The 20016-nt window shown below is 37.4% G+C and overlaps 1 protein-coding gene across 5 annotated transcripts in view; it reads right to left on the minus strand.

Moving 5' to 3' along the window:
• Positions 1-20016, minus strand: part of MGAT4A (alpha-1,3-mannosyl-glycoprotein 4-beta-N-acetylglucosaminyltransferase A) — a 78665-nt gene that overhangs the window by 40244 nt on the left and 18405 nt on the right. For all 5 annotated transcript variants that reach the window (XM_065854042.2, XM_071813634.1, XM_071813640.1 and 2 more), the window contains 3 exons: positions 4941-5108; positions 2205-2345; positions 60-193 (listed from right to left, as the gene is read on the minus strand). In XM_065854042.2, the coding sequence (XP_065710114.1) occupies positions 60-193; positions 2205-2345; positions 4941-5108 (443 nt within the window). The remainder of the gene's footprint in view (positions 1-59; positions 194-2204; positions 2346-4940; positions 5109-20016) is intronic.

Below are 20016 nucleotides of genomic sequence, written 5' to 3' on the forward strand. Positions count from 1 at the left end.
GCAGTTAAAGACTGTTAGAATATGTATTAGAAACTGTATAAAAATATTTACATTATTACCTCTCCTATAAAGACAACCATAACACAATCCAGTTTTTCTTCAGGGGACAGCTTATCAATAAGAGAGTGGAGAGTTTCTGTCAGGTATGACTTGACTTTTCTTTTCACTGTAGGTATTCCCATTACAATGGAAACTGAAATCAAACAAACCAGAAATGTACTTTCAGTGATGTCATACACAACACAGAAAACAAAAATCTTGTCTCATAATAAAGCATTGCTTAAGAAATGCTAAGAGTCAGAAGATGGAAACAACAGTAATTAAAAATAGTTCAAAAATATACCACCCATCATCAGGAGCATGATTAACATAATCACCATCAACACTCAGAGGAAACACAGCAAACAAAAAAAAAGTAATCTGAGACATGCCAGACTATGGTATGGGTAATAATCAACAACCATATTATTAATCAGATAAGGTGCACGAAGATCTACAGAGGGATCAAACTCCCTAACTTAGTTTTATTTTCAAATTGGTATAACCATTCTTCACAACTCGAGTATTTAACTTATTAAAGTCGTCTTTTAAAATGACACTGCTGGAAAAAAACTATTACTTTCCTTGCACCTGATTTGGGTTCTTCTAGAAAAAGTCCAGGTCATTTGGATTGCTTGGAAACTCCTCATTGAAACCTCTTGTCAAAAGCAAAGCAACCTGGCCCCAGCTACAACACAATTAACACCATTTTTCAGCTGGCCATTTGAACCCCATGTTCCTTAATTTTCCCATAGTCTTTCTTCTGTACCGCAGGCTGTACCCAGGGCTGGCTGCCCACCAGGAGCACAGCAGAGAGCAACAGGAACGCAGTAACAGGATAAAGCAGACTTCATGAAGTCAGCATCAGCGTTTCAAGCCATTTGTGTGAGATTACTTACCACATCATAAATATATGAAATCAAACAACTATTTAAAAATGTTTATCCTTCCTTATAGAGCCTGCTTCACCTAGCAACTACACATTAATAAGCTCTGAATTTTTAAAACAAACACAGTTTTAAAACAAGCACAGCAACCAGGAAAGAAGAAGATAGAAAAATAATTTTAACTTGTAATTTCCTCTCTTTTTAAAAATTCAATAAATCTGATTCCAATTTCTATTCTGTAATTTCAAACTTCTGTCATATGTTCCCAGTGGGATATAGTACAGGTTCCACTTGAAACAATAAAGGAATATAAGTCTTTTCCTTCCTAAATAACAACATTGAAATAAACGATATTCATAGTTAGAAAAATAATCCTGTGCCTTGAGCCCGCACATTCGTCACACAGGCATGCCTTCTGTTAAAGGAAGAAGCAATCAAACTTAGTGAAGTAATGAAAAAAATACAGGCCAGGAGTAACTAATGCTTCTTTTAAAAGCAAAGGAGGGGAGAAAACTAAAAAAAGAAGGGCCTAGTGGACAGTAACACAAGTCATTCAAATCAGATGGCACACAGAGAAACAAGGATTCATTGGTGGCACCTTCAAGCTTAGAGACGCACACATAAACATCCTTTGAGGTATGTCAGCTTGGTTGGACTTTATGTTATTGATTTTCTAGAGTTCCAAGAGTGGGATTCCATGGAGCTATCCTAACGAACAAAGCTCCTAATTTGTGAGGATTAGAAAAAAGAGGGATCAACAGTATCTCAGCACAACACTGGTTTTTTTCCTCTCCAAAGAATGTCCACATTTTATTGATGCAAACATATCTGATTATCCTAGTTCTCCCAACTCTATGTTATACTTTGAAATATATTGCTCAAATGGCCAGAAACATCAAACTAAAATAATGATATCCATGCATGGTTGCCTCACAAATCTGAAAAGCCTAAGGGATATGTCCATTAGCAGTTCAGAATCTGTTGTTTAGAATCTTGAGCTTTGTTCCCTTTTATTTAGTTACAAAAAATTCATCCAAACTAAATGCTTCTTAATGTGTACCTTAATATGGGATGGGGTGTGATGGAGATTATGCAGAAAAGAGCAAAGCTGAAGCCAAACTCCTTTCATCTTGGATTCAGTGCGAATTCTAAGAGATATTGGTATCACACAAGTTAAATAAGATGTCCTTGATCTACCAAGTAGTGCAGTAAATAATATTACTAAAACTAGAAAGCTCTCCAGATATAAAACATTAAAGAAACATCGTATCAGCATACCTCCTGTCCTTCCAAGGCCAACCTGCACAGAAGGTTGAAGGCTTCCTTCATTTTTCAACAAATGAGGCAAATGGTAATAGATATTTGGCACTTGAAGAGTTTTTCTGCTTGTTAGCTCTTTTAACAATTTCAGCGTCTCATCTGCAAACATACACGAAATCAGTAATGCAAGAAACAAAGTTTTCATGAAGTGGTAAATAATACAAAATTCCGATCTTGGTCCTAACACAGGAACAGAACAAACGATGCATTTTACTGAAGCATTTTATCTTGTGTACAAAGGAAGTCTTTTCTCCTTTTGATTTTCTAACTAAACTACGGCCAAGATTATTTTCCACTCAGTAACCTTGCTACAGATAGAGTTAATACTTATGTAATCATACAAGATTTAGTGTGTAATCACAGAAGAGTGCTTCATTTATTAGGTGTGGGGGGGTTGTTGTTTGGTTTCTGTTTGATTTTTTGGTTTTAGTTTTTTGTTGATTTTGTTTGTTTGTTGTTTTTTTTCTCTCTTCCCCCAGTGGATCAAAATGGGAAGCTTATTAAGCTGGAGCTCATCACCATGTAGTGATGCTACTGCAAATAACTTTTCAAAGCTACAAATACATATTGGAATATGTTGCACATATAGACAGAAAACAAAAACAGCATTAAATATTCGACTAAGGTTTTTAATATTTCTGCAATAGAATGAATGCTAACATGAATTTAATTTAGTTCATTAGAGTACTTCAAATAATTCCTTCTCCTTCTAGAATAGCTGCCTCTCAGGATATCCAGGTGGTCCTCAAAGCTGCAAATAACAGGTTTTAAATTCCCCTGCTGTGCGTGTTGATATTCTTACATCAAGCATGAAAACAACTCTTATTCCAAATGACAAATATGATAGCATATGGACCTTTGCAAACTTATTGGCTTTACAATATCAAGTTCAGTAAAAAAACTGTACTCGTGGTTTCTGAGAAAAAAACTGAATTGCGCAGAAGTGAGAAAAGTAATACCATGAATGTCAATACTCCCAGATTCTGAATGCAGCTTCCACAAAGTTGGAAGAGTTCTATTGTGAGTTTTGGTTTGTTCTGATATTAATTTTTGGGTGAAACTAAATTCCTAATCACTTATAATATTGAAAAATGCTTTATCAATAGATGCCATAAGCAGAAATGCTTATTTTTATAGATTCCAATACAGGTACATTTTACTTTTCCTGCTAACACTTCCTTTAGCTTCAAATGCAAAAGCCGGACTAAATATTCTCTCAAAATATGAAAACTCTTTGTATAAATGAACAATGATTTACATAAAACAATCTGGAATCCTCTCAGCTTCAAAGACAGCAAATACTACATAGTATGATGTATACTTAAGTACATTAAACTTCATAAAAATCTATCCAATACTAAGTTCTGAGTGCAAAAGCTCAGGAATTCAGACTGCAGCTGACTTCCTCTCACAGCTCCACATGGAAAAAGAGGATGTCCCAGATTGGATCCAGACATGGTAAGAAGTTTAAAATGTGAATCAATAACTTCAGCTGCATCAGAAGAAAATATCTCTCTATGAGTATGTTGCCTATCGAGAAGTTAACTCATTTCTAGAAATCAATGCGGTAATAATCATAAATTCAGTATCAAACTTACATGACTTCCTCTATTGCTGTTCGCTTTAACAGCAAACCATACAAACAGATGAGGAAGACGAGTCAAAGACTATTAAAATATAACCTTTATCCATACAATTCCTGGAGCTCCAAGGAAATACAGAGATCAGACCGGACAGGCCATTAGTGTCAGACAGAGCAATTAATCCTTAATTTGTCCTTAACAGCACTGAGGGCCTCTGATTATAACCTTTCTCCCCCCACAAAAAAAATCTGTAGAAGATAGCAACCCATAGCACTAATGCAAGTAGATAAGAGATTCAAAAAGCTTGATCCAGTTTTTTACTTTGCAAAAATCTTTGGGTTTATATTCCTCATTAAGCCAATACAGTGAAGTTTCTGCCACCTACCAAATCAGACCTCTTGCTAGAAAGTTTATATTTATTTGTTATTCATTTTCCATCTAGAATCGTCAGAGTGACTAAAGCAGTAATAATGTAATTTTAAAAGTTAACTTGGCATACTCTCATATCACCAAACACAGCTCTCAGTAAACTTGAGCATCAGTCTCTGAAATGGGTGAAAAGTAATGGAAGACTTTACCAGTTCAACATTTAATCACCTTATTAAAAAGGACATTATCTGTGCATTTTATTAATCATTAACAAATACCTCACACAACCTGTATGTCTTTATACCTTCCAGCTGACTTTTAAACATATTCTAATTGCTGCAAGTTCATTCATTTCTTTAATACTGTTTGCTCACCTCTTCCCTCAAGCTCTATTTAAAAAGAGTTGGAAATTACTGTCAAAATATACTCCATATGTTAAATAAGTAACCAGAAGTTTCAAACTTTGGAAGTTTGGGGACTGAAAACTTATTCCATGCCTAAGTCATAAAAATGAAGAGTGGGTACATCATTAAGAACAGAAATTGGAAAAAGAAACAAACAAACAAAAAACACCCACATATACAAAAAAAATCCCCACCAGATAAAAGCTATTACAGATTCTTTATTTGCACTGCTGAACAGTTTCATTCAGCTTTCTTGGTATTCATTTCTTATTCTATAGTAATAAGAAGAGATATTAGTAGTGCAGAGTTATATAAAATAGCTCAATCATAGAATGTACCTGAAAAATTATTCATTGTGTTCTTACTCCCATTTGTTTCTGCTACTGCACGCCTGAACTGCTCCAAGATAGCATTCAGCTCAGAAGAGCGTTGCAGAGTGCGATGCTCAGCTATACGAAGACGTTCCTTCAAAGCATGAAATTCCCGTTGATATGCAATCAACTTCTCTAGAGGGAGATAAAAAAAAAGAAACAGGATTCTGGTTATTTTTGGAAACAAACATCTACAGACAGATCCAGCAAGGGTCAGCTATGCAGCACCTGAAATTCAACCAAGGCACAGCCCAGCACCATCCCACCTGAGTTAGGCAGGTTAGCATTCATACAGCATACAGAGGGAAAAGTGAGCTGCACAAGACAGGGGTGCAAAGCAGGCACTGAGAGGGGTACAGCCTTCACCAGACCCACAGACGGGGCAACATTTGAGTCCCCATCATACAGCATCGCAAGGTAATTCTGAATCTTTTCCTGAAACCCTTTATTTGAAGAAACAGAATAGGAGTGGTGCCTTACAAAAGCACAAAAAATGCCTCTTGAAAGCCCCCTCTGAATACCTTATAAGAATGAGTAGAATTCAACAATATTTCAACAATATAAAGTATCTCTGGTTGTACATCTTTCCTTCTTCCTATTGGTAATTTCCTCAGATCTTCTGCTCACCACCATCGCTCTCCTTCACCCAATCTACAGGTACAGAATAGAGTACCTTAAGTGATTTTACACCTTGTAATCAATATTCCAGCCACAGAGCTGTCATCTATAGACATATCTTTTTTCTGATATTTACCTATTCAGTCCCAACCTTTTAGTATTGCAATGGTAAGGAAGTAGTTTTGCAAGCAATCTCTTCCTGTTGCTACACTACAGTAACACAGAGTGAAAAAGGAATTACAGTCAACTTCCCCTTGTCAATATGCTGCATTTCCTTCAACTTCTTTCAATTTACATCTATTTTCTTTTTTGTAGTTGGGATTTAGTGTTCTGATTATGTTTAGAAAACATAATTAGCTAAAATGCCCTGTGTTTTGAAGACAGAAAAATAAAAACATAGTTCACTACCTCTTAAAAACATTTTGCTTGCCAGTCTTATTTTCCTTTTCTCATTAAAACCAAATGGCTATTGCTTTTGTGCCAACGAACCAAGAACACAGATGCTGGCCCACAACACAGTGCTAGGCACACTACACACTGGCGACTGAATCTAGACTGCTATTAAAACAGGATTTAGTGCTTTAGTCAGCAGTATTGCAAAGGCCAGGAAAATTTTCTGGAGTACCTGGCATGAAGGACATTTCTTAATTGCCAATGATAATCCAAAGAAATCGAAGGCTGCTTGGAACCATGCGTACTAGTTACAGTAAGGTTACAAAACATTTTAACAGCTAAATGAATAGAGAATTGTATTGCATAGACATCACCCAAGTATGTGAATAATATCCCCTCCCCAAAATGAATGGATTATGGCAGCTTATATAGATCCCTGTTAATTTCTGTCTAAATAGGGAAGAACAGGTGAGCAACCAAAGGACAGGTGAAGTTTTACTGGGGGCTTCAATATCAGTGTATAGCCTCAGAAAGCAGCTTGTATCATCAGATCTCCCTTCCTGTCTTTCTTCACAGTACAAGATAGCAAAGTCTGGACTTCTGTTCTTTCTGCTTTGAAAAGGTTCAACTTGTCTGTGGGAGAGTCTGTATTTCTCCTGGGAAAATGGTGAGAACCCTATGGAATCTCTGGTTCAGACTCCAGCACCCCAAGTAGGATGAGTTCAGGTTTTCCTCTCTTGACTTAGACAAATTCTTGACAGAGACTGTCTTCTTACACTTACTTTAAAGATATCAGCACATTATGCACAGTGCTCTGATGACTCTGGTGTTTGAAAGAACAGCAGAGGCCTCGAAGGAACAATTCACTTAGGAATCCATCAAACAGTGGAGAACTGTAGTAGATCCTCTGCCACCTCCACTTAGCAAACTCCGTAATGCAAAATCAGACATATCTTATTACTAAACTCAGTTGTAAACAGAGATTAAGATTTTTTCTACCTCCCTAATTCAGGTAGGTAGTACATCAACTGGTATTATAGGACCCTTGTAACTCCACAGTAAATCAAAGCTCTTTTGTAAAACCACAAGAAACTTAGAGGTCAACTGAAAATGCAGTTTTATCACGTGACAAAACAACTGTAGTTTCATATCAAGAACTGCCAATAAAAATCCCTTACTGAGGAGATGATACTTTCAGGGGGAGGTGGCTTTTATAACACTTTAAATTTACAATTAATATGTCAAAAATAAAAAAGGTAATGAGTTCATTTCTTTTTAAAGAAATGTGAAAGTATATATGTAGAAGTAAACTTTATCATGGCAGTTTTTAATCAAACAACACAGGATCCCAACTGTGGCACTGTAAAACAATCATAGAATCACCCCCATCTACAAGAAGGGCTTAAAGGAGGATCCAGGAAATTACAGACCCATCAGTCTTAGTTCAGTCCCTGGGAAAGTTATGGAATGAATTCTCCTGGGAGCTACGACAAGTCAAATGAAGCACGTGATTTGGAACAGCCAGCATGGATTCATCAAGGGCAAATCGCACTTGACAACATGACAAAGTAACCTGATCAGTTTATGTGGGGTTGCCTCCTAGAGAAACTGATACATGATGGTCTAGACAAAGTGGTATCTGCAGTGAGTGGGGAACTGGCTGATGGGCCACACACAGAGGGTGGTGGTAAATGGCTCCCGTTCAAACTGGCAACCTGTCATGAGTGGGGTCCTGCTTATATCTTCGTAAGTGATCCAGGTGATGGGATCAAGTGTACTCTGATGAAGTTTGCCAGTGACACCAAACTGAGTGGGGAGCCAGACACTTCAGAAGGGAGTCACTCTGCAGGAAGACCTGGATAGGCTGCAAGAGTGTGCTAACAAGAACCTTCTGAAGGTCAACAAGGACAAGTGTAAGGTCTTGCACCTGGGAAAACATAATCCAGGAGTGCAGCACAGGCTGGGATCTACTTGGCCGCAAAGCAGCTCTGCGGAAAGGGACCTGCTGGTCCTGGTGGACAAGCAGCTCAATATGAGTGAGCAGTGGGCTGCTGTGGCAAAGAAAGCCAACAGGATGCTCGCAGGATGCATGAACAAGGGCATCGCCAGCAGAGATAATGAAGTCGTTATTCCACTCAGCTCGGTACTTGTCAGGCCACACCTCCAATACTGTGTTCAGTTTTGGTCCCCGCTAAGCAAAGAAGACATGGACAGGCTGGAGAGGGTCCAGAGAAGGACCACAAAGATGATCAAAGGACTGGGAAGCCTGCTGTGTGACAAAAGGCTGAGAGAACTGGGCTTGTTCAGCCTTGAGAAAAGGAGGTTTAGGGGAGACCTGATCTCCAATGTCCCAGTGTTTAAAAGGTGGCTACAAAGAAAATGGAGACTGTCTTTTTACAACAAGTCACATGGAAAAGATGAGGGATAATGGGTACAAATTACTCCTCAGAAGACTCTGACTGGAGACAAGGGGGAAATTTTTCACAATGAGAACAATCAGCCAGTGGAATCATCTCCCCAGGGAAGTGGTAGGTTCCCCAACATTGGAGACTTTTAATATTCAGCTGGGCAGGGTGCTGGGCCACCTCATCTAGACCGTGCTTTTGCCAAGAAAGGTTGGACCAGATGCCCCCTGAGATCCCTTCCAACATGTTATTCTGTGATTCCATGAACATTTTTCCCAGTAGAAGTGTATCAAAGTAGTTAGGTTCTGAGGCTCCCAGTGAAGAGTACTGGTTATGCATTTATGGTACTTCGGACCTCAGCATGAATTCCTTCAGGAAATCCTAGCTGATTGGTTCAAACTAGTCAGTGTCTCACAGTTGCTTCAACCAGACACATCTGCATTGAGAAGGCTCTCTAAGAGATACATAAACTCCTGAAACTCTTAAAAATGTATGACTGTTTTGGTTTTTGTTTGTTTGTTTGTGTTAGGTCACAATATTATTCAGCCAAGTAAAATCAGAAGATGCTAACATTACAAATATAATAATATTTTAAGTCCACTACCTTATGAGTATTTTTCTAGTTATTAATACAAAATGAAGTAAAAATAATTCTTCACAAACACTTAAATAATTTAAAACATTTACATCTCTAATACTAACAGAGCTAGTACTTTTAATATATTTGGAGATTAATGTGTAATTTAGCCTTTTGATACTTGTTTTGTAATATGACTGCCTGTACTTTAAAACAAAACAAAATAAATTTAAATTTCTAACAACCATATTTTTGGCATACTTGAAGTACTTAAAAGCACTGATCAACTGCTCAGATACTTATTACTTACAAACAAACATTAAAAAACCCACAACACACCAATACCATATTTCAGCTCATACTGAAAGGCACTAGCAACCAAGAAAATACTTCACAGGCTCTTCCAGCACCACCAATAGTGGTCACCACCTGTCTCAGACTTTATGAAAGTAAGTGTCCCTTAAAGGTATCAGAAGTTTATAACTACTCTGATTTGATTTTCCAGAGTTCTTTACTCTTAAGTACTTGGGAATGAGCCTACAAGATTAAATGTAAGGATCTATTTTTATTTAAACTTTGACTTAGCTCAAGTTTTTGCCCTTTTTTTTCTTTTTAATTTGCTGTTTTATTTGCTTTTCCCCCTCCTCTCTAAAACATGAAATAATTTGAAAGCTAAATATTTTCATCAAATAATTAGGCCTTTTGAGGAGTACATGTTATGTTTCACTTTCTTCCTCACAAAGAGGAAGGAATCAAAATTTGCAAGTGACTGTAAAAGCTTCTCCAGAATTTCGAGGCAGTCTTTCTGAAATGTGTATGTAGGATGAAAGGCCAGTGCTCAATGAGAGCTGAAACTGGCCAGTGCTGTATTGGACAACTAGAAGAGCTTTGTTAAGTACATTAATGGCAAAGGGAGGTCCAAAGAAAACATTGGACTGCAAAACGCATCCTGAGATACATCAAACACAGTATGACTAGCCAGTCAATAGAGGTGACTGTCCTGCTGTACTCAGTGTTGATGTGGCCTCACCTTGAGCACTGTGTGCAGTTCTAGGCCCCACAATTTAAGAAGGGTGTGAACGTCCCTGAATGCCTCCAGAGGAGGCAACAAAGCTGGTGACAGGGGCTGGAAGGCAAGTCCTGGGAGGAACAGCTGAGGACTTTGGGCTTGTCTAGTTTGGAGAGCAGGAGGTTGAGGGGCGACCTCATGACTCTGCAGCTTCTGAGGAGAGGAAGGGGACAGGGAGGTGCTGAGCTCTGCTCCTTGGGATCCAGTGATGGGACATGTGGAAATGGCCCAAAGCTGCGCCAGGGGAGGTTTAGATCTGGCATTAGGAAGCATTTATTTACCGAGGGAGTGGTGAAACACTGGACCAGGCTTCCTAGAGAGGTGGTCAATGCCCCAAGCCTGTCAGTGTTTAAGAGGCATTTGGACAATGCTTTAACTTTTGGTCAGCCCTGAAGTGGTCAGGCAGTTGGGACTAGATGATCGTTGTAGGTCCCTTCCAACTGAGATATTCTATTATATTCTATGACAAGTTGACTTGTAAGCATTGTATATACAGAAAAGTCAACAGTGTAACCAATATTTTCTAAACACATTTGACCATTTAGTGTTTTATTGTTCAAAGGTTTCCTAAAACCTAAAGAAATTGAATTGATTTCTTGTCAAAAAGTATCAAAACACACTTTTTCATTGCTGTTACAGTAAAAAGAAAAATACAGAGCCTAAAACCATAAAGGAAACAACCACATAGATCGGTGGTCACCATTGCAAAAAAATGTTTCTCTTTCTACAATATTATAAATTATTTTTCTTCTTCTTATGCTGAAACCTCAAGTAATTTAAGAAAATAGAGGAAGGAATTCAGACAGTAAGTTATTGGCTTTATCCAGCTGATGGAAGAACCCCAAACATATCTGTTCTCTGACAAATAAAACCTCTCTCTACCAGCAGTTGTAGCCAATATCAAACACATTTAGTCTCTAATGGTTTCAGCCTACAGTCATATTTTTACTTAAGAATAATACACTGCTTTACACTGAAATGAGAAAGTGATGCTTTTCCACACTTTGCTCTAGAAGCCAAAAAAAAAAAAAAAAAATCAAATATAACGAGTCCTCATACTTCAAATGAAAATATCTTGTCAAGAAATTACTTGAGAACTGAAAGCATTGATTCTTCATAATTTTCTCTTAAACTCTAGTAGTTTCAGCAAAACTCCAGAAGCTAAAACACAAATATTTTAGCTGGCTTGATGCTGCACTCTTCTCTGAAAGTTAACATTATGTCAACTCACTCAGTAGTTTGCTTTCTCAACTTTTTCCCCCCCTTGTTGGAAGATTTCGTCCTAAATATGCAGAAGCTAGAATTTAGACAAGCTTGCTTGAAAGTTGACACAGTATATTGAAAATTCAAAACTCAAATCAAACTGTGAAGTATTGCAAGTTTTGACCAGAGATAGAATCTTAGCTCTCAGCCTACTCTTCCTTCGCTGAGTTATTTATGGTTCTCCTACTAACTAACTGTTAAAAAAAGTCATTCGAAAAAGACACCATTAGCCTAAGTTACAAACTCAGTCCATTCTCCTCTTAGCCACAGTCATGATTACATCATTTGATTTTTCTTCCAAATTTAGACAGCTCAGAAGTGAAGTTTTAAACCAGACGCTAATTTCCTAAACTCAACATGGAGCTTCTGAACGTCTTAACATACACCTACTTTCTCAGTTGTGGGTTTTGTACTACTAGTCTAATTCATTTAGGGATTTCAACCCATGATTTTTAAGAGCAAAGAGCTTTCCTTTGGGATAAAAAAGGGAATCAAAGTAAAGGAACAAATAAATATGCTGCTGTTTGGGTTTACAAAAGCATTTTGCAGATTATCTCAGTTCAACTAAAATAGCAAAAGAAGTCTGAATTGTATCTAAATTACCTGCACCAGCAGAACACTTGCTGTATCACAATTCCAAATGAAACACATACCGCACAATAAAACTGCAAAAATAACTTGGAAACACAACCAAGGCAATTCTGTGGCTATTCAGCTTCAGTGCCATTAAAAATAATCAACAGCTCTTAGGTTTTTGCTCATGTATTAGCAAAATGAAATTTTTAAAGCCCCAAGCCTGTCAGTGTTTAAAAGGCATCTACACAAGGCCCTTAATAACATGCTTTAACTTTCGGCCAGCCCTGAAGTGGTCAGGCAGTTGGACCAGATGTAGGTCACTCCCAAATGAAATATTCTATTCTAGTATGAATGCCACCTGAGGAAACTACTTTGGGTGCACTTTTAAACTGAGTGGAGTACAGACAGCTACAGAATCAGGAAAATTCTGCTGCCTCTGACTACTTAAGTTTTACCACAAACCACCCACAAAGGAAATGGAGATGGGTCATTATCAAAGAAAGAACCTAGGTACCCAACCTTCAATTGCAATGCACTTTTGAAACCCTTATACATGTGGATGTGAGTTGCCATTAATCTTAAAACACAACAAGTATACTTGAACAGGATTCCTGGTCAAGACACCAATATTATTAAAGCAACGATCACCAGAAAATACCCAATTCAGTATTCAGAACTACTTAGATCCATAAATGAGGTTGCAGGTGCAATTTAGTATTGTTGAGAGTCTGCAAATACATGACAGTCTTGACCAAAGCTGTGCATATATTGATATGTGAGAATTCAGAAGATTATTTACATATATTTGGCAGTAGTAGAAGAGGAACACAGAGGAACATGTATTTAGATGATATGCATACACATCTATCTTTGTTAACGTTGCACCAGGGAAAGGAGGTACAAACACTGCGGAATCAGGGATGTCTGTGACTCTATAGAGATGCCTCTCTCAAGAAATGGGCTAAACAGTGGACTAAGAAAAAGCTCTAGAAACTGCCAGAAATGCAGACTTCCCTTTTTAGGTAATCTCTGCACAGTTTCTGACTCCATGTAGCTTGTAACAGTCATACTATGATAGCCTGTGATTCCAGTAAAAACCCTGCTGCTCTCTACAAGAGAAAAAAAAACACAAAAAAGCAAACCTGTGCCTGCTGTGTAATATGCCCCCGCCTTGGTCTTTTTTTGGCAGGGATGAGGTAAATGAAAACAGAATTGCATTAAGACCCTTATACACATCAAGAATGTTTCAGTGATTCTCAGTTAGTATTGCTATTCTCCCTCAAGGAAAGCCTTTTACTGTCTGCTGAAAGAAGCACCATCTACAACATAAAAAGCAGTAGGAAAGTTTTGAAAGCTGTTATTTATCTTATCAATCAAGCAGGTTCACAAATTAGTTAAGTCACAGGCCATTTCCACTACTGGAAGTAGAACTCACTGAACTAAAGTGAGTAAAATAAAAGGCAAACTATAACTTACTCAAGAGCTCTATGGTGGTACAGCTGGTTGTCTCCAAAGGCAGATGTATCAGACTGTCCTGATTTCAGTGAGGATAGAGTTAATTTTCTGCCTAGTAGCTGGTATAGTGCTATGTTGTGGATTTAGTATGAGAAGAATGTTGATGAAACATTGATGTTTTGATTGTTGCCAAGCAATGTTTATACCAAGTCAAGGACTTTCCCACCTGAAAGCTGCAGGTGCACAAGTAGCTGGAAAGGAACAAAGCCAGGACAGCTGACTCAAGCTGGCCAAAGGGGTATTCCTGACCACTCATGGTCAGTATATAAACTGGAGTTGGCCAGGGGGTAGGTACCACTGCTCTGGAACCCAGGGCTATCAGTGTCACAGGTGGTGAACAACTGCATTGTGCATCACTTGTTTTGTATGTTGTTCTATTATTATTATTTTCTTTGCTGTCCTATTAAACTGTTCTTATCTCAGCCCATGAGTTTGTTGGGTTTTTTTGTTTTTTCTTCTCCCCTTTCAATTTTTTCCCTCAAACCACTTTGGGGGAAGGGAGCAAGATGAGTGAGAGGCTGCATGGTCCTTGTTGCTGGCTGGGTTTAAACCATGACACAGACAACAAGATGAAAAAAAAGCTTTATGACCTTCCCATATCACCAGCAGGCAGTGGAGTCTTCCTTCAAACTACAAATCAGCTAAATACCCGAAGTGATGGATCTGCCACACAGAGAAAAAGGTAACCAGCCAAAGACTTGGCACTCATAAAAGAAAGCAAGATCAGTACAGAGGGCTTTGCTTTACCACATTGTAGCCCTGATTTATATTTCTTGCTCTTACCCAGCTGAACTCTCAAAACCTCTCATTCCCATTGTTCATTAAATAAGAACAGGAAGAACTGACTGCCACCTGACATGCAAAAATCTTCGGTTGGCAATAAAGCATGACACACAAATATTCTATTAGTAAAATAGCCAAGAGCAGGAACAGATACATGATGCAGCAGGACCTTTCCTCTATCCAAGAGGGCAATATTCAAATCATTATTCAAATCAACACTGTCACACTGGCAACAGTAATAAATTCAACAATGTAACAGCTAAGTTCATGGGCCACCCTAGTGACAACCCTTTCCATTTCCTTCTTCCAGCCCCATGGTTCTCTCTCCTTAGACTCTCACTCAAAACCAACATGGCCTGCAGCTTCTCAAAAAAACAAAACAAAACAAAACAAAACAAAACTTCAGCCTTTCCAGGATCCACAGGAAATGTCTTATATTTTTGTGTATACTCAGTTGAAGAGTTATTAAAATGCCAGTAAATAAATGTATGAATCTGTGAGAATACACTATAGTTAGTGCTAATTCAGGTACTTTTGTGACTAGTTATTCCACAATCATTTATTCCCATTATAAAAACCCCACAGTAGTTACCATCACACCACGGGACAGAGACAGTAACAAGCTTCATGTATTAATTCATTACACTTGCATCAAGGATGTTGATCAGTTTACAGGTCGATACAAAACAGAGCTCTATACGGACAGACAGCTTTCACACTGAGTTTTACGTAGAGTCAGTGGGTGTAGCAAGAGCAGGTTACTCTTCAGTGAATGAGGGATTTGTCAACATGCCAGCCACTTCAATCTGGCACAGCTTTTACAGGCATATTTCTTTGTTTCAGCTACATAAGGTAAAAGAATAAGTTCTGCACTTTCCCTAAAATCAGTTCAGATTCTTTATGTGATCCATGAAATCATGGTATCAAGTACATCAGTATTAAGTCATGATAACACCTGCACTTGACTCCCACAGAGATGTATGCAATATGCATTTTTTAGACCATGCTTGATCTGCAATATCTGAGTACCTTACAAACTACTTCTAGTTACCACCTGATCAAATAGTCATCTTTGTCCCTCACAACCAGATATTGTTTTAAACTAAAATCCTGCTATGTTAATATGTGGCAGCCTAAATTATTTCCAATATCGGTCAAAAAAAAACAAAGACTGAATTCTTCTATAAAGCCAAAAGAAAGTCTTACTACACTAGCACTTAAGTAATTTTCAACTTAATCTTGAAACTGACACTTTTATTGACAAAGGCTAGATTTCCTGTTTTGCAAAACGTAACTGTAAATACAATTACCCAATGCTGCTCTCACTGCACTGTACAGTCATCCACATAAAGATGCACAGACAAGAAATACATAGTGGCATTTACTGAGGAAATACAAACATTGCTTCCATTGCCCTTTGGAAGTGACTCCAGAGCTGAGGAGATATTCATGGAGCACAAATCAAGCACAGTGCTCTCAAATGTCTGACTGAGGAGAGGGAGGCAGAGGAATTGCCAAACCAGTCCCACAGGCATAGCCAAAAAGCTCTGTCTACAAAAAAAAAAAAAAAAAGAGAGATTCAAGATGTTCTACTTGTGATATTAGAGCTAATAAAACCAGAAAATCTGAAGTGTACTTATAAATCAGATTCTGATTTTGTCTGGAAACTGCCTAAAAGCTGATACGTGTTGTCCTTGAAATGTTATACTGTATTACCATGGATGACTACTCCCCATAAGCTAATTAGCTTCCTTGCTCTTAAGTGATATTACAATCTTTTATAAGCAAGATATGATGAATTATAAAATCTGAAGCAGAAAAGTAATCAGCCATGCAAATACAGAATAAAGCAGTATACTGTAAATGCTAACAATAGACATGCTATAAATAAAAGCTCTTAACAAAACAGCTCAAGGTCAAATTTTATCAGTCCTCTATGAAACACTTGATCCTGTGGGTCATTTTAGTTACAGAGTTTGCAGCTACACTTATTCATAAAGCTATTTTATTATTTTGAAGGGATGAGAGAACATGATTGTTTTATAAGTATATTATTCTTTGGAATTAACAACAGTAAGGTAGATGATTTACATACAAAAAATACATCCTATTAATCATGACAAAACATTTTCTGCTTCATGAAACAAACAAAAAAAGTCTTGTATCAAGATTTAGGAAAACAAGAGGGTAAGTCTTCTTTTATCCCTAATCTTGTTACTCAAATTGACAGGTCATTTCAGCAATCCGGTACTTCAATCTACCAAAACAATCCCATAGACCTGCTGTTTATTGCCCTGGTTTTCCACATAGAACTGTACTTCTTAGGACTAGAACTATTTTTAAAAGTGCTTACTGAAGTAGTTTTCACTGTGAATAATCACTTATTTTTCAGTGAAGCTTCCATAGGTTTTCCTAACTATTTTTTTTTAAATAACCCAAGAACTATAATTACTTAACTTTTCTTCGCAACTTGTTCATATTTAGCACTCCAAGGCTCTGTATAAACAAATAATGTTTTTTTGTTCTTTCCAATTCTAATGCGCGAGCACAAGCCTGAAGTGTTTGCTTTGAAACTTTCAGGGCCTTATCCGATCTCATTCCAGATACTTTTGTTTAAACATTCCTTTGCAGCAGGAGCTGAAGTTGTTTTCACTATTTTTTTTTTTTAAGCAATCTGAATAAGATCCTTTGTAATATCAACTGGTAAAACCTTCCTATTTTGAAATGTAAATTTCAGAATCAATTTACCTGTAAACATTCTTTTGAAAACACTAAAAATGCTGCAGCTGACCAATCAAACTGGAAGCATGAAGTAGTACATCAGGCTGATTTTTGTTGTGGTTTGTTTCATTTTGTTTTTGTTTTATTTTGTTTTCCCCTAAAAAGCTACAGAATAAAACATTTTCTTAGATGAAAACCAATCATAATCAATGAGAAAACCAAAACCACCAAACTAGAATTTGACAACTGATAAATTATTTACTTAAAGGGTATTTTAGTAGCTGGATAGAGCAGCCAGGAACAGTTTTAAATGTCTCCAGATGCAATTGCTCACCTTTGCCTCTATATACAACACTTTCAATATAAGAAATTTTCTAAATTGTGACCTTTCAGTACAGTTATAAAACCCAATAATGACACCACTCTCAAATTTCTACTGATGAGGGCTGACAGGGTCTGAACATTCCTTTGGACAGGAGGAATAAAAGGAATAATATATTGGAAAATCCAGACACCCAGACTAAGGAGGTCAAGTCAACAGAAGCATATGGTGGACTGTCTTGTGCATTGGCTTCAGAAAATAAGGATAATTAAACCCATGATTTGAGAAGAGATTTTGGCAGCACCTGAGCTGAAGGTCTTTTAAAACAAAGAACAGCAAGCTACAGTGATGGGAAAAAAAAAAAAAAGAAATCTCACATTTGAAATTTCTTTGTCCTGATCTGACTGTTAACTTAACCAGCATTCATACCACTTTGCCTAGTAAACAACACTGCCCAGGATTCTGTAGATGAATATAATCCTCAGGGCTTTCTTAGGTTCCAGCTCTTTGGTTTTTATCTTATTCCCAGCGCTAAGAAGCACTGTCAACTCCACTGGCATTTCTTGTTTAAAGGGAAAGCGATATAAAAAGGTCACTGAAATCATATGCTAAATCAGTTCCACAATAAGCAATCAGCATCTCTAGCCCTGAATAGAAACACTAAGGAATAAACAAAAGCTTCATGGATTCTATTCCCAAAAAGCAAGGCTGTACAAGGAAAATTGTTGTAACTTCTGTTGTAGACATAGCACAAATAAATTAATAGAAGAGCTCAGCTGAGTATGCAACCTATTGAGGTCATGTAATTTGGACATTAACCCTTTGCACTGTCAGAAAAAATTACCTTGAAAAAATGTTCACCAAAACCCTCCATTTTAATATTTCTTAGTTGTCTTGCACAAGACTCACAGTGGACAGGAGTGTAAAAGGAACTCGGTAATGGTCAACAATAACATCACAGTATTATCTCAAAAACAGGAACAAAATTCCCAGTGACAGCTTTTACAATATCATTATATCACAATTACTTTTTCAAACTAACTGCCAATTAAAAAGCCACACTACAAGTCTGACTAAAATCTTATGCAGACCTACTGCTCAAGCAGCTGTGAAGCTCCAGGTCAGGCAAGTGCTACAATCATAGCACTGAAACACACTTTACAGATACAGGACAGGTCATTATCTAGCCTGCATTCTTGGCAACACTGAAGTACCAAAGCACATTAGCTGAAAGCAAGAATTCCCATTGTTTTATTTTAATATGTTAAAAAATGCAATCTATTGTACATTTCTGCAGAAATGCGTGTATTAAGCATATGTGTTGAATCTATTATATTTGTTTCCATTCTTTCGTTTATATGTGTGTATGTATGTACTTTATTGCTACCAACAAACAATAATATCTTCTTAAAACTACATAATAGCTAGTTATGCTTATTTCTGGAAGAACTCAAAACCACTTATGCTGATCCTAGCAGAGTGTTGCTTTATAATGTAATGATCAGCATTTCTGTGTGGTATCATAATTTCAGCATTAAATATAATACCAAAATCTAACTCTGGTAAAACACAATTCTTTCACATCTGTTAAAAAAGAGAACAGATAACCCCTTCACCTGAAATACTTACAGATTTGCTGACAGTGTAAACAACTGTAATTACCCTTTAGGTAATTCAACCCCTTACAGCCAGTTTGAATACAAGTCATCTATGAGATCTCATGTTTCTTCTCAGACCTCAATCAGACGGTATTTTCAGCTAATTTCTACAAACAAGTACATATCTCTATATTAAGACAGCAAATCAAAATACTGTTGTTATCTAATGGTCTAAAAAAAAAAAAATCCCTCCAAGAATTTAAAATTAAATATATTTCTCTGCCTACCACTTTTTTATAAGCTACCCAATTTCTAATTCAGTTTACTGAAATAGTTTGCTGTAACAGAATTCATGACAGCAGAGTCTTTGATTCTGCTTGTTATTGACTTGATAAGTTAAAAGTGGAAAAGGGATTTGAAAGAGAAAACAAGTTTCCATAAAAGCTCACAGTAAAAACCTTTTTGGTGGAAATGTTTATTATGCAAACTCGGGTGCACAAACAGTAAACCAATTCTCCAAATCAATTTGGTAATCACTCTAGCTTCTGCTAAGCCTGTCACTCACATCTTGCAAGTAGCCAGTCATCAACTGAACTTGTATTGCACGCTTCTAAAAAAATCTCTTCTGTATCTGATGCCCCTACACCAACTTCCTGCTTTAACAGCCACAGTTACAGCTCTATTTTAAGATTAAAGAGATAAGTTTTAGTCAAAGGTTACACACATTATTCCTTGTATTCATGATATACTACTACACATAAGACACTTCAAGAGTGGAGCATCTCCCATATGAGGAAAGGCTGAGGGAGCTGGGTCTCTTTAGCTTGGAGGAGACTGAGGGGTGACCTCATTAACGTTTATAAATATATAAAGGGTGAGTGTCACGAGGATGGAGCCAGGCTCTTCTCGGTGACAACCAATGACAGGACAAGGGGCAATGGGTATGAACTGGAACACAGGAGGTTCCACTTAAATATGAAAAGAAACTTCTTCACAGTGACAGTGACAACACTGGAATAGATTACCCAGGGAGCTTGTGGAGTCTCCTTCTCTGGAGACATTCAAAACCCACCTGGACACATTTTTGTGTAACCTCATCTAGGTGTTCCTGTTCCAGTGGGAGGATTGGACTAGATGATCTTTTGAGGTCTCTTCCAATCCCTAACATTCTGTGATTCTGTGAAACTAACTGATCGGAAATCA

The sequence above is a fragment of the Patagioenas fasciata genome, chromosome 1 (genome assembly GCF_037038585.1).
Source record: "Patagioenas fasciata isolate bPatFas1 chromosome 1, bPatFas1.hap1, whole genome shotgun sequence".
Taxonomy (NCBI): Eukaryota; Metazoa; Chordata; class Aves; order Columbiformes; family Columbidae; genus Patagioenas; species Patagioenas fasciata.